General features: G+C 34.8%; 1 protein-coding gene across 2 annotated transcripts in view; it reads right to left on the reverse strand.

The window, feature by feature from the left end:
* Scn7a (sodium voltage-gated channel alpha subunit 7) overlaps positions 1-15,841 on the reverse strand; it is a 78,763-nt gene that overhangs the window by 20,990 nt on the left and 41,932 nt on the right. For both annotated transcript variants that reach the window (XM_087900031.1, XM_087900032.1), the window contains exons 10-17: positions 14,091-14,297; positions 10,364-10,460; positions 9,079-9,317; positions 7,512-7,682; positions 6,555-6,911; positions 5,246-5,680; positions 2,912-3,017; positions 255-409 (exon numbers count right to left, since the gene is read on the reverse strand). In XM_087900031.1, the coding sequence (XP_087756157.1) occupies positions 255-409; positions 2,912-3,017; positions 5,246-5,680; positions 6,555-6,911; positions 7,512-7,682; positions 9,079-9,317; positions 10,364-10,460; positions 14,091-14,297 (1,767 nt within the window). The remainder of the gene's footprint in view (positions 1-254; positions 410-2,911; positions 3,018-5,245; positions 5,681-6,554; positions 6,912-7,511; positions 7,683-9,078; positions 9,318-10,363; positions 10,461-14,090; positions 14,298-15,841) is intronic.

Consider the following 15,841-nt stretch of genomic DNA (forward strand, 5'->3'; position numbering starts at 1 on the left):
ACATTTACCATAGGTAGACCAGTGATATAAAATTCCATATTATAAAATAGTATCGATATCAAATTTAATATTGAATCATTTGTATTCATTGTTTAATAAAATGTAAGGTATTTTCTAATGACAACAAATTGCAGAGCATGAAATCTGGAGCTATATTAAGCATTCTGGGCAAAGCCATCTGGCATAGTGATGATCTTGAAATGATAATCTTCTAGGTTATTTTCACAAGACGTTTACTGCGGCTGAGTGCTCACCAGAGTGCCTGTGCTGAGCAGAGTGACCATGCCAATGAAACACGTGAACCAGCTGTTTTCCACTATCTTGCAGCACGTTTTCCTTATGTTCTTCCAAATATTTCCATTCCGAGAATCTCTACTGACATGACCTGGTGAAGATTTTCGTTCACAACCTGCCGAGAATGAAACTGATAGAAGTAAATATCTAGAAACTCACAAAGACTAAATGTCTCAACCTTTAGATGCCTTATCAATGACTTATTTACTGAATCAGATATAGAAGGACTGTAATTTACACACATTTGACTTTTTACTGCTGCTCAGTGGTCTGCGATCAGTGAAGAGGAAAGAACTGAACTTGTGGGTTTGGAGGAGGAGGAAATAACCCAGCAGGTAGATATAACAGAACATCCTTCAACCCTACACAGAAGAGAGCTAACACAAATTAAAGCACTTCCTCCATTCTACTCCAAATGTACACACACATTTGGTAGCTTGTGAATCACATTTTGAATACTCAGTGTAAGGATTTAAGACATTTACTTATATTAACACATATAATATTAAGTCAACTAAATTTCTTTGAAACTGATTCTTAGGCATCATGGAAATAGAAAAGTTGAATGGGACAATTTAAAGAGACAGTCAGGAATGCCAAGTACTTCATGGGTTGAGTCTATGTAGCTGCAGGAAGCCTGCCTTTTTTGCCAGAAAGAGCTAGTACAAACAAACCTGTAGCTTGACAAGGGAATGGTTATTGGAGGTGTTAAATATATGAATGTGAGTGGAATGTAAAGTTAAAAAAATCATTTTAGTAATTTTTTATTGTCAAATTATGTATCTTTCTAAAAGTGGGATGTATTTATACCTTTGCTTTAGATGATTAATATCAGTGAATTTAAGTTGCTGAAAGATTCACATGTGTGTTTAGGGCAGGGCATTTGCCCACGTTGTTAAGTGTGAAGTTGACGCTGAGATGTCTTCCTCAATTGCTTCTACATCTGTGTTTTGAGACAGGTTTCTCACTGGACCTGGCACTCACCATTTCAACTAGACTGGCTGGCTCCCCCAGGTCTGCTTCCCCATCATTAGAATTAAAGACAAGTGTTACCAGACTTGACTATTGTATGGATGCTTGGGATCCAGTCATGATGGATTGTATAGCAAGCACTTTATCCCTTGAGTCATCTCTTCAACCGAAATATATTCTAATAATTAAATTAAATTTAATTAATAATTAAAACTATTAATTGACGATTTTTGGCAGTTAGTACTTCGATGACTTTTCACTGATCTAAAAAGTCCAAATATGTAGTAATTTCTTAATCTTGCTAGGAATCACATTTGAATTATAAATCACTGAGAAGTATATGTCATGTATCTAGTGTGATGAAGACCTCATTGAAATTGTATATTTTCATGCACTAGATTGTTGTCTGAGGTTTCTGTCCTACCTGATTCCACAGCTGTTTAGTCCCAAATAAACACACAGAGGTCTACATTAATTATAAATGACTGGTCTATTAGGTGAGGCTTCTTATTAGCTCTTATAACTTATATTAGCCCATAATTCTTGTCTGTGTTAGCCACGTGGCTTGGTACCTTTTTTGGCGAGGCAGTTAACATTTTGCTTGCTCTGTGTCTGGTTTCCTCTCTGTCTGGGTGATGACTACAGCCTGAAATTTCTTTCTTCCCAGAATTCTTGTTGCCCTGCCTCTACCTCCTGCCTGGTTTCCCCATCTCTACGTCCTGCCTGGTTGCTCCACCTATACTTCCTGCCTGGCTACTGGCCAATCAGCATTTATTTAAAATACAAGTGACAGGGTACAGACCATTTTCCCACAGCACTTTATTAATTTCTATATAAAATATCTAAACATATAGTCATGCTTTATCATGTGGTAGATTTACTAATTACTATGTAAAATATCTAAACATATAATCATGCTTTATATTCCTATTAAATTTATAGTTTTTTGATTCAATTTGTAATGTCTCAAATTATTTTACTTCACTTTAGAGTATATGTGATATATAAAAATATTTTATGTAATATATGTATTTGAGTATCGATTTAGCTATACTTTCTGTTTTTCACATTCTAGTATAATGTACTCAGTTGCATAACTCCAGTATGCAATTAAATATAAACACTAGATATATTCTTAATACTATATATAGCATGAATACTGCATTTGAGTAAATAGTATCGCTATTACTCTACTAACAGACAAGTGCTCAGAGTTACTTTCTCTATCAACTATGTCAGTCACTACAGGCAGAATTGGTGAGCTAGGAGAACAATAATACTGATGACACTATTCAGTGTTTGCAGGGTAAGCACACACACTAACCTTTTTAACCAGCTTATGAGGTTTGTCATTGTTTAGATTAAGAAGCAGTGAGAGGAAGAGAAAACAGACAGTAAATAGGGAGGTGAAATCAAACTTGATGGTAGAGACAGCTGCCATATTAGATGATACCAAACAAACTCTCTTTTCCCAAAGATGGATTTCTCTTTTATACTTCTTCATATATTAAGTTATGGATGGGTGAATGAATACACATTTCAACATGAATGCAACCTTTCCATAATTAAAGCTCAAAGTAAATATTTAGATTCAGAGAAATTTAGTCTAGTTTAGAAAAAAAATACCAAAGAAGCTTCTACTTGCCATTTTTGTGAAGCTTTGGCTTTTCATGTTGATTGACCATTTCTTCTTCTTCAGAGATTACAATATCAACAGTGCTGCATTCAGATGAACTAGATTGTTTCATTTTCTAGAAAAAAATATAACGCCAACAAAATAGTTACAGTCAAAGTTTAACTTGATAATTGGAGGTTTATTTCATTTTCAGAAGCAAATATCATATATATGAAGAATATTATCAAAGTTAGAAAACATCAAGTTAATTTGGGAGCTGATACTGAAACTCATTTTGTAAATAAGAATTTGTTTTTTAAATTGGTTTGAAATACTAAGTGAATAACATGAGATAAAAATCAAAGATTATCTAAAAAGAACTTTAATCATTGTTTAAAAAATAAGGGAGTTTGAATATTAAGGCTTTCACTTGGGCCACCTAGATGAAGTTTTAGTTAGACAGACAGCATCACAATTAGTCATTCTATGCTAATGTTAAGCAGACAAGAATGCTTTTCAATATAATGCTAAATCCATTCTGAATAGTTTTATGCTCACCAACACTGGATGTGAGGTTATCATGATGAAAAATGAGAAAAACACACAATGATCAGTGCCCAGGACAGAATAGGGCAAATGGACAAGCCCTGGAGGAAGGTCCTGGGGAAAGAGAGGATTCTTCTTTCCCCATGCCCCCTTGACTGAATGAAGCACCAGGCTGCTGGGTCGAGGTGACGTTTGTTTTATTCATCTGACAAATGCTTCAGTTTACCTTATTTTAATATGGACATATCATTCTTTAACCTTGACAGGATCCTGTGAGTAGCATCAAACAATATTTCCTAATTAACACAAATCAAACATGAGTATATAAAAAATAATTTTATTAATGTAGGCTTATTTAGGTAGAGATTGTAAAAGGATCTTAACAATGTTTGGTCATTCCTTTTGGTCATGTGCAACCAGTATAATGGGAAGCTTTCTTTGCTTTAGTCTTTAGTCTTTATTTGGCCAGTTGTCATCTCAGCAAGAAGTGTTGCTTGAGTAAAGATACAAAGTGTGCAGGAAAGTATTACATATATATATATATATATATATATATATATATATATATATATATAAAAAATATTACTTAAATCCTTTTCTTTTAAATTTTATTAGGTTTTGGTGAAATAAAAAACTATACCAATGCATTTGTTTGGTTAAAGGCACTGAGCAAAGGAAAAATAATGTGCACAGACTCAGCTATTGAAATGATACACCACATATATTTTTGAATATTTCAAATATGTGTACACAGTCTATAAATATGATCTTTCAGCAGCTTTACTTCATTATATAACAAATAGAACAAAATATAAGTTACAGTAACAATTTACCTTTTAGATTATTGAATATAATGAAAAATTGATATAGAACTATATTATAAGTGTTACAGTCTGATATGTAGCTTATTTATTCTTATAATTTATACACACATAAATATTTTAATGGAAGGATAGATTGCAAAAATAAAATATTAAACCTTTTTAATTAATATGCTTTGCATGATTCATTTGCTGTATTTTTAGATCAATGTATACTAATATTATTGGAGTACATAATAAAGTACCTGACTAAATACATAGCTAAACATATACATCTGGAATAAATCTCTGAGAAGTTATTTAGCCAAATAAAGGCACAAATAATTATACAATATTATTGACAGTTTCTAGAATCCAAATATTTACAGTTATTTTGCATAACTGTTTGACTCTATATTTTGTGCTCTAGACAATCTAATGATATTATCAAGAGTTTCCAAGGATCCACCAGTTAGAAGTAGTAAGGTAAATAATGATTTTATCTAGAGATACATGGAAGCCAAGTCTTCAGATAAGACAGAGATGTGTAGATGTGTGATGAATAAGAATTTCCATCACCCATTGGATAGTTATTCTCATATCTTTAAGATGATAATGCATAAAGAGTTTAAATCTCCCAATCACACATATTGGTTTCTCAAACTTAGGTGCCTTAAAGGGGTTTTTCATCACCATAGATTTTCTTGTTTTTAGTTTATAGAATTTCACAGTTATAGCATGTAATATCTCCAACATGATAACTAAATTCTAGGCAAATTCTCTCCGCTACTATGGTATTTTTCTTGCTTCTTCCTTCCAAAAGAAATTTATCATTTTCCAATGTGGAAACAACAACTTGGACATCTAAGTAGTTTGGTCAAAACCATGAAATACAATAGTTAGGGATAGTGGAGTGAGTATCAAATGTACAATCTTACTCTGTAATGTCAATATTGATTTAATTCTCAAATAGAATCACAAACCCATACTGAATAATGAATAGAAAAGAACCGCTTACCTCTTTACTGTCTCCATTCCCAGACTTGCTTCGAGTCTCCTTGTTATCCGGATTTTCCATATCAGATTCTCCTGAAGCAATTGGCACAGTTTCTGAGACACTGGGACTAGCGATCAGTGACTGGCTTTCAGATTCAGTTACTGGGGTTTTCTCTGTGCTACTGTTCTTTTCCTTATATCTCAAGAACGTTTGGGTATCACTCAGTTCAGAAAGAGTGTGGCCAGAAATATCTTTAACACTTGTATCACATAGTTGGTCTTTTGCTTCCGTAGGAGCAGTTCTTTTTGTGCACAATATTTTAAGAAGCACACAGTTTATTCCTTTTTTCATCCTGGCCATGGCAAGCTGAAAGTTTTTGGCTTCTTTGTTTACCTCTGTTGTTGTAGCTTCATATGAACTGAATGAGTATACCAGTGCCACAAAAAGGTAAAGTACCTTTGAAAAAGGAAAATGATGCTTACTATATTTTGATTGTTTCCTTTTATGCAATAAAAACAGGCCTCTAAAAATTCCGATCTGGAAGCTGTAAAGATTCCTTATTCAATTTATTTGGTAGCAGTTCAATGATAAGGGAATTGAAAGTAAAAGCTTTCTCCCTTATATAATGCAACTTGTTTACCCATTGTTTTACAATAATTACTATGCTGTTTGGTCAAGTGATAATAAAAATTCCTTCTGATGATCAGGACAAGACTACATATCAATAACCTCAGAATCTCTGAGTGTGGATTCAAGGCATGAGTACACCATTAACAATTCCCCAGGTAATGGCAGTATGCAGGGAGGTTTGACAGCCAGCCAGTGTTACATTTAGGTGCTTTTTAAAACCTAACAAGCAAACAAATCTTTGGGAATAGAGTTACAAATGAGTTATGTTTCCATATGTCTGCATGGAATTGGAGACTGCAGATCTAACCCTTTTCCACATGACGTCAAAGCTACTTTGACTAACAAGGTTATGAACTAGTGCGGGTCAATAGAAAAATGATGGAAATCACTCACACATGCATTTATAAAGGGTACACTAGTGAATTTTATTAAACTATATCTATTTTAATACTGTTAAGACATAAATATAAAACTGCTAATAACATACATTCTTTTGGATAAACTTCAATTGCGGTCTGTATTTCTCAGCCACCGCATGTCTCATACTGGGTCAACTGTATTTCAATTGATAATCACCAAGTACTTACTCTATTAGACAATCAATCTATAAATCCCTGGATCCCATCAATTCTTCACATACAAATACATACACTATACCAAGTGTTTTGTTAAGAAAAATATAAAGGCTTAAAACACTTACCAATAAATTTCCAATTAAAATGACCATCATGTAGAAAGGAATACACCAAGACAAGCCTGCAATGTCCATACAGTCCCATAACGTCTCTATCCACTCCCCACAGAGAATTCGGAACACGTTCATGTAAGCATGGAAGAAGTCAGTCATGTGCCAACGGGGGAGTTGACAGTCTTCGTCTATTTGGCAGACACAGTCTTTGTAACTTTGACCAAACAGGTGCATGCCGAACACAGCAGAGAAGTAAATGAATAAGAACAGCAGCAGGACCAAGTCCTTCAGGGCCATCAATGTGTTACCAAGGATACGTACCAAATTCTCAAATGGTGGACCATATTTCCCCAATTTAATAAATATCAACTAATAAACAAATGTAAAATAAAAGAAAAACACCAACAAAGATCAGTGTTGATTATAATGCATACTTGCATACTAAAATGTTTCATCAGACTTATGTAGTCATATATATATATATATATATATATATCATTTAACTTCATATCAGTTTCATTAATAATAAAATCAAGTGACTATTTGACACTCATAATTCATCTTACACACTTTATAATTTCATGCACTAATTCTATGCACATGTTTTTAACCTACTTGTTAAATCCCATTCAGTATTGCACACGTTATTGGGACACTCAGTATTGCACACTTCATTGGGACTCTCAATATTGCACACTTTATTGGGACAGGCTTGAATTTTAATTTCTTGTAGGGCAAATATACACTGTTAATTTTTCGTTATATATAACATATTGGATTTTCATAATATATTAGATTTATCCCACAGTTATACACACAGAAAGCATGAAATACTAATTTTATGAAGGAATGAATTTCACAAAGGATCCTAATATTTCCCTTTTAAAATGTTTCAACTGTGTAATTTTATGTTCAAGAAAATAAGATATACTACGATGAAATAAAAATTAGTTCTTAAATTCTACTTACCGGGTATAAAATAAAAACAGTTAGCTCTTCAATTTTTGCTAGGAAGATTTCTGTTAATCCAAAAAGGACAATTATACTGTCAAAAATGTTCCAGGTTATTTGGAAATACCCATATGGATGCATAGCAATTATCTTCAAAATCATTTCTATTGTATAGATTCCAATAAAAATCTAAAAGGAGACCAAACAGAAGGTAAGAAGGCTATCCCACAGCTGCACCTGACACCCGCATACAGAACTGTGAAGTGGAGTGAGCTCTATACTCTTGCCTGCTTTACAGCTCTTCTCAGATCCTAGTTGGTTTCAAGGTCTGTAGTATGATAAATTAATTCATTTTGTTTAGGTTTCAGGACCTAGTTTATTGAACATGGTTATTTAAAAAAAGCTATTTTGAATAAAACAGAGTATTTGAATAAAAGTGGTTCTATTTTAAATGGTTCCTTTGGAGATATAGTGTATTACATTAAGACAACCATTCAACTCATGAAAGACTATAAGAAGTACATATACATGCATGTGCATATATGCATGCAATAACGATTGCTGAAAAAGAAGAGGCTGTAAAATTGATGGAGGGTGAGAAGGGTTATTTGGGAGAATTTCAAGGGGGAAAGGGAAAAAGGAAATGCTGCAATTATAGTATAGTCTATAACAGTACATACATGATATAGAAAACTCCAGAATAAACTTATGGAAATGATCTTTTAAAAGTTAAATTGGATGTACTTACTAAGCTATTATTTTAACAATTTTATTTTTTAACAATGTGTGCGTGTGTGTGTGTGTGTGTGTGTGTGTGTGTGTGTGTGCGCCCGCACGTGTGTGCAGAGTCCAGAACAGTCAGATTCCTGCTGGAATTACAGGCAGTTGTGAGCCACCTGATGTGGTTACTAGGAACACTAGGAACTGAACTCAGGTCCTCTAAAAGAGTAGTGTGCACTCATAATTACTGAGCCAGCTCACCCGAATCCTGTAATTGTTTTAATATCAATAAAATATATAGTTAGAAATGGCCTGTCGTTTTGTTTTATATTTAGTACTTAGCAACTAAATACCAAAACAGTTAAGACATTTAGGCAACATACATGTGCTTGAGTGTGAAGATGTTCATAAATCCATAGAAATCTATTTTATCTTTTTGTATTGTTATGTGAAAAGCTATACGTGAATCTCCAAATGTATTGTTAAAATGATAAATTCCAATTCCAGTGTAAGATGAAGAGAGGCTTTGGAACAAATGGGGCCTTGTACTGCTGTGATCACACACCCTGCTCTATGTTCATTATAGGATAGCGATACCTAGAATGTATGCTTGGGAATAAAGAAACAATAAAGTAATGAAACCCATTTAATTTCATTGCCGGGGGCAGGCCAGGATTCCAAATTTAAATAATAGAATTCTGAACTCTAATCATAAAAATGCTGATGAAAACAATATTTACAATGTAGGGACGGGGTGAACATAGTATGAATACAACATTTCATTCAACAGCAATACAATCTACAGTTAGAACAACAGTTAGAAAAAACTAAAACTGAATCAAAACAATGTGTGATGAAGTCTTACCAAGTTTCCAATGTTCAAAAGAGACTCGATCTCCTCGCTCATTGGAAAATGTACAAGAGCCAGGAAACATATGTTTAAAATGATACATATGACAAGGAAAAGATCAGCAAATGGGTGCGTTATAATTCCATCAGCAAACTCGCTCAGCTTTAGCCAACAAGGGCAGCAGTCCCAGATGAAGCAGGTTTTAGTAAACTTCTGCCAACATTGTGGGCATTTCTTCCTGGATGTTTCTGGTTCTGAAAAGAACGATAAGGAAACTTAATTATTGAAAAATTGCTTAGATTCTTGATAGTCAGCAAATTAAACATTTTCATGCAAAGGGTGCTAAAGATCTTGAGTTTGTATGCGGAATCAGCAAATAGAAATAGTCTATACTAACACATAACAAAGTAAAATTCATGTCCCCTGTTTTGTTTATGATTATTGAGCTAAAAATGTAACTGTAAATGAAGCAAACAACTGATTAGTAAGAAAGCATACATTTCTAATAAACCAACTATGAGTGAGAATAACATGATTTTCAATTTCTAGATTTATATGTTTTACGTTATATTAGCTTCTGAAGTCATCAGTGATAAAGAACCATTGGTTAGATATATAAACAAAAGTTGTAGTTGGATCTAAAGAACCCTGAGACATCATGATTATACAAGCAATCTTTGAAGAACATGGTATTAAGACAAAGACTCCTGCAAAGTCCAGACATGACTTCCCATCCCAATAGAAGTATTAGCAATCTGAAGTTTTCCAGAAGCCTTACTAGCATAACATAAGCAGTTAACACACTCTTTAGGTATTATTTGTGAGGAGTATCTGGGAACCATGGACAAATGCAGCAAGCAATTAACTAAAAAGACAAACTGCGTCTGCGGCTGTGGTTAGCAATGTGTGGATGGACTTTCAGAAGATCTCCAGACTTAGCCCATTGCAACAACGGCAGGAAGTAGCTACAAAATGATTATGCTAAGTCCTGAAAATAATACTATACACCTGGGATTTAGCTCTACCTCTTTACATCTGTGTCTGTTTCTCTCAACTTCAACTGGTACTACATGCTGGTTGGGTACCAGTTATTCCTCAGTACTATTTAATGACACTTTCTAATGTTGAAGACACCTTATTATGAATGTTTCAATATTGCTCATTCTAATAGTCTCATGATGTTACTTGTATTTTGCTTGTTCCCACCTAGATTAAAAAAATAAACTGCAGTGATGTAAGAACAGGTTTTGCAAGTAGTTCCTTCATTACTGAGCTGAGTTCAGGTAGTTTTTCAGTTTACCTCCTTTCGGTCCGAGGGTAGTCTCTTCCAGGATATCCAACGCTGTGCTCGCAGAAGTTGGTGATCTTTTCTTCATTTCTATTTCTGTCGTTTTCATCTGAAAGAAGTTCAGCGGGTTTTGTAGTAATTACTTCCTCCCACCTACACACACACCATTAGAATGGGACTCTTAGAGAATAGGAAATTTGACCTTTCTATAGCTTCTTGCTTTCGGGGTTCCTCCACTAGCCACTTCCTATGGCACTGGCTATATTAGAATGACTTAGAGTTAGTTGGACAATAAATGCTAAAATTTAAAGTCGATCAAATTTTCTACTCTGAACCGAACAATAAATAGGGCAGAGTCGTAAAGGCTACCAGCATATTTATAGATAAAAAATAATTTAATAAAGATTACAGGATAATTATGGAATGTCCAGTTTTCAAATATTCTACTAAATAATGAGACTATTTCCCTAAAACTATAATCCTCTTGCTCAAGGATATATTAATTTTCTAACTTGGCCAATTTTCTCAATACAATTAAAATTATTTGGGAATATGATTAAATAACTCTTAAAGAATATAGTGTAGTGGATTGAACTCAAAGGGTTGTTTGTATAGAGTGTATATAACAGTAAATGAGTGGAAATTGTCAAACTCCATGAAGATATCATTTCTTCCAGTGTCTCATGTACCTTCAATATATTCTCTGCTATGGTTATCTTCTGTGTGTTTTGGTTTCTTTATTGTATGAGTTTGTGTGTGTGAGTGTGTGTGTGTGTATACATGACACAGCACACATGTGAAAGTCAGAAGACATTACTTTTCTGGAGTAAGTTCCTTTTTTTGCCATGTGGGTCCCTGGGATGGAACTCTGACCACTGGTGTCTTGCTTGGGTTTTTGCCAACATTTGCAACAATTTTAATAAAGGAATTCTTGCATTAGAAAGCTACTCTAAAGTCCCAGGCATTGGCATGGTTTCTTTAGTTTTACCCAATCTTACAACAGCAGGAAGAACCAAAGAAATCTCCTGGGATGGTATGTTGACGTGCATACACAGTACTGTTAAAACCGTCATGGAACGCCTGTTGCACATGTCTACTGATATAGCTGACTCTGCCAAGCAGAGTCTTTGACAAGTTATGATATTGTACATCTGATGCAGCTAGAGATCACAGACATCACTGCATTCACCTCAGTGTCTATCATGTCTCCCCAGGTTTCACAGCAAATAGAGGCAGAGGACGTTAAGAGCAACCACATCGCATGCCTACCTTCATCCAAATGAGACTCTGCAGAGCCACAGAGCGTCATCCCTCACTTTATAATTGGACTAGAATGTAAACTAAAGTTTAAGATGTCAGGTTAGTTTTTACTCAAACTAGACATATTTAAGAAGCTACTTTACCTGCATTGCAAGGTTTTATAAAACTGATGTTGTGACTCATACAATTTCTAGGAGACAAGATTCAACAGAAGTGAAATTTCTTTTTGTCCTGGAAATAACTCTTGGCTTCTGACAGTTTCATAGATTTTTCTTTCTTTTAGGCCAAGAGTTTCACGCAAATATAATTCTGCTCTTTCACTTATCAAAGCTTATCCCCAATATTTAGAGAACTGTTAATACCATTTTAATTAATTAGATAGATGTCATAAGGATGTCAGCTTAGAGGTACCCTACACTTTTCAAATAACTTGCATTACTCTGGTTTTTAAATATTCCATTCTTTTCCCGAAGTTGTGCTAGCAGCTAACGGTGTATAGGAGAATCACCCATGTAAACTCTGTCATTTTAGGGTCCTACTGCTTTGGCACTGGGCCATATGAACTAGCTAGCTGAGTGCGGCAGATTAGAGGTTACTGAAGATGAACTACTCAGACATAGAGGGCTTTGGACTACACCCCAGCTCCCCCAGTAACACTAGAAAGTGCAGCTTCACAAATGCCCCTAAGATATTTAAAATACTAGATGGGAAGGTGGATTTAGAGCTTCTCTGAGGCCCATCAGTGGAATATACTTCTACCTGGTCAGAAGAACGGAACCTGAGTTCTACCTCTGCCTCTAGATGGGGCTATGACATTCTGATTGGCCTCCAAAATTAGACTATTTCATACCTTTGTCTTTTCCATTAAGAGCTATATTTCACAAAACTAGCATTCTATCCTTACGAACTAGTTTACCGATAATGTGAGGCATTTTTTTCCCTATACTTGTCATGTGTTCCATTTGAGTGGGGTGATCTATGCCTATGGACCCTAGGAAGGAGGGTGATTTTATGACCATCTTGGGCTAGCTACATGGTTGAGTTCTAGGCCAGTGTCAAATACACTGTGAGACTCTATGTCAACAGAGAAACAAAAATCAAAGGTCAAGTGTTATTAGTTTGCAACGCTGATTGTGGTAAATCAAAACAGCCTTTTATATGCTCTATGACACTGACAATGATGTTACTGACATTTATTCTCATAACATGGTTTGCTGTCTAAAAAAAAAATCAAAGCCTTACACAGGGCTGTGTGTGTGTGTTTCCTTTGGGTGTTATACCACCTGTGTAATAGGTAATACATATGATTCATATTTTATTGATGAAGAAGCCAATGTTTCCCAAGACTGATAGAGTTGGTGAATAGCATGCATCTACTGTGTCGCTAAAGTTAAGGCCATGTTTATCTTACTGTATCACTGTGGTTTTAGTCAACAAAATTCTCAAAATTCCTACAGTATGAAAATCTCTTTGCAACCCCATCTTTAGAACTGAAACTTGACCCATTTTGAAAGGTCATTTAGTTATTGAATACTTCTCTTCTGGAATGTTGTTATGTATAAATACAAAGGAAAAAGAAAGGAGATCTTATAAAATGGATTTTATTTTCATTAGCTAGCAAACTCTACATTGGAAATGTTCAAGGATTTTTCAAGAAAAGAAATTCTTCATAACTAAATGGCTTTAATAAAAACCAGAAAAACTTTTTTTTTAAACCAAATTTTACCAAAGTAAAAAAAGAAACTGGGAAATACCAATGTTCTTTCATAATCAGAGATATTTCATAATCAGAGCTAATGGAACACTTCATCTAGGAATAAGAGAAGTATTGTTAAGTTGTTGGGTACATTGGGATGTAGTGGAAAGCTCTTGAGATTCTTAAATTCCATTTTAAAACAAATTACACAGTCAACATTTCCTTCAGACCCTATGAGTTCAATCTGAAGTCTTGGGACTTGTAGAGACAGAAAGCTTTTGTCATTTTCTGTCACTTATGAGTGATAATAGCTTCTTTTTGTACATGTTTTGTTCATACGGTCTATAATTGCTTCTTGTTCGATCGCATGCATGTTATGGAAACAAGAGTCTATGAAGTCACTGGGTACATTTCTACTTCCTGTTATTCAAGTCCCATTTAGGGGAATGTCCCAGAGACTGTTCAGTGCTGATCACTACATATATGGAGGGTCTAGTCTTCAGCTGCTTTGAACTCAAAAGTGATTTTTGTAATAATGAAGCTCTCAGCTAGCCTTCCTACAATTTCTAGTTAGTGTTAGACAATTTGTTGGCCTCCTACTTTCCGCTACCTATTTTTCTTTCTATAGAAGAATTCACAACTTTTGTTTTCTGTCTCAATTTTGATGAATTTCCATTCGTCCTAAAAAAGTACAGAGATAGAATCATATGTCACAAGGCCGAATACTCTAAGACTTTGGAAAGTTCTTCTAATATTATGAGTCTTAAAATGACAAGCTTGTACCTCAGCTGCTTCATTTCCTTCCTCGTGTTCTTTCGTGGTCTGATGAACATTGGGTTCCATGTCTCTGGACTTCTCGGAAACTCTCTGCTTTTCCTGTTCATAGGTCATAGCAAGTGTGCCCAAGAACAAACTTGCCATATAAAAGGCAAACCAGAAACTGATGACAATAAAAAATATCATGTAGACCTTTCCAGAAGCATACAGGATCTGTGGAGTGGCAGGACACAGACAGAAAAGAGAATTATTATCTATCTTCATCGTTCCATATTTCCTTCATTTAAGATGAAAAACCAAGGAAGTGAAAGACCTATTTGACAAAAACTTTAAGTCTTTGAAGAAAGAAATTGAGGAGGATACCAGAAAATGGAAAGACCTCCCCTGCTCTTGGATTGGGAGAATCAACATAGTAAAAATGGCAATTCTACCAAAAGCAATCTATAGATTCAATGCAATCACCATCAAAATCCCATCAAACTTCTTCACAGACCTTGAGAGAACAATAATCAAGTTTATATGGCAAAACAAAAAACCCAGGATAGCCAAAACAATCTTATACAATAAAAGAACTTCTGGAGGCATTACCATCCCTGACTTCAAACTCTATTATAGAGCTACAGTATTGAAAACAGCTTGGTATTGGCATAAGAACAGAGAAGTCGACCTATGGAATCGAATAGAAGACCCAGATATTAACCCACAAACTTATGAACACCTAATTTTCGACAAGGGAGCTAAAGGTATACAATGGATGAGGTAACAGCCCCAAAGGGAATTTGACTCTTTTTTTTCTTTTTTCTTAGCGTTTTAAATACAATCTTTTCTCATTTTCCCTAACTATCCCCTTTCCCATTCCCACTCCATCCCCTCCACACACTCCACCCTTCCCTTCACCCCACCTCCCATCCACTCTTCCGAAAGGGTAAGGCTTGCCTCAAGTGAAGTGTCAGACTCTTTTGACTCCCCATGGGAATCTGACTCTTAATCATGACAGAAAAAAACCTTCAATTTTGGGGGGAGTTTAAAATATACATGAAAACAGCTACTAGAAAAGGCCATTTAGGAAATGTCTTATTTCATCATCAAATGCAGTAGATATCTTAAAGGGCACTGCATCACATATGTGGGCTTTGAACAAAAGTGCAAAAACCAAAATAAATAAATTTCAGGAAGAGTAATTTAGCAAAATAGCAAGACACTTAAAAATAAGATGCTCTGGGCGCTGTGGGAGAAGCAGGCACTTGTCATACATGGTAGGAAATAAAGCTATAAAGACTACCACAGTGACATTAGAAACTCAGTTTACACAACAAAAATATGTTACTTGTCACATTTTAATAACTTTCTTTATGCACACACCCTTAATACTAGTTTCTGGGAGGCAAAGACAGGTAAATATTTATGAACTCAAGTCCAGTCTATCTATACAAAGAGCTCCAGGCCAGCCAGCTACACACACACACAGAGAGAGAGAGACCTTATCTCAATTAAAAAAATTAGCAACAACAACAAAATAACAAATAACAAAAAACAAGCAAGCAAATAAAAAAAACCCAGAATACAATTCTATTTTGCAAATGTTTGGTATTCTTTATTTCCATTTAGGAATATATTATCAACATTGTCTATGCTTAAAATATATTTATTCAATAATTTTTAAAGAGTTATTTTAGTTTTCATTTCTCTCTCTCTCTCTCTCTTTCTCTTTCTCCCTCTGTGTGTGTGTGTGTGTGTGTGTGTGTGTGTGTGTGTGT

This window comes from Myodes glareolus, chromosome 21 (assembly GCF_982192425.1).
Source record: "Myodes glareolus chromosome 21, mMyoGla1.1, whole genome shotgun sequence".
Classification (NCBI taxonomy): Eukaryota; Metazoa; Chordata; class Mammalia; order Rodentia; family Cricetidae; genus Myodes; species Myodes glareolus.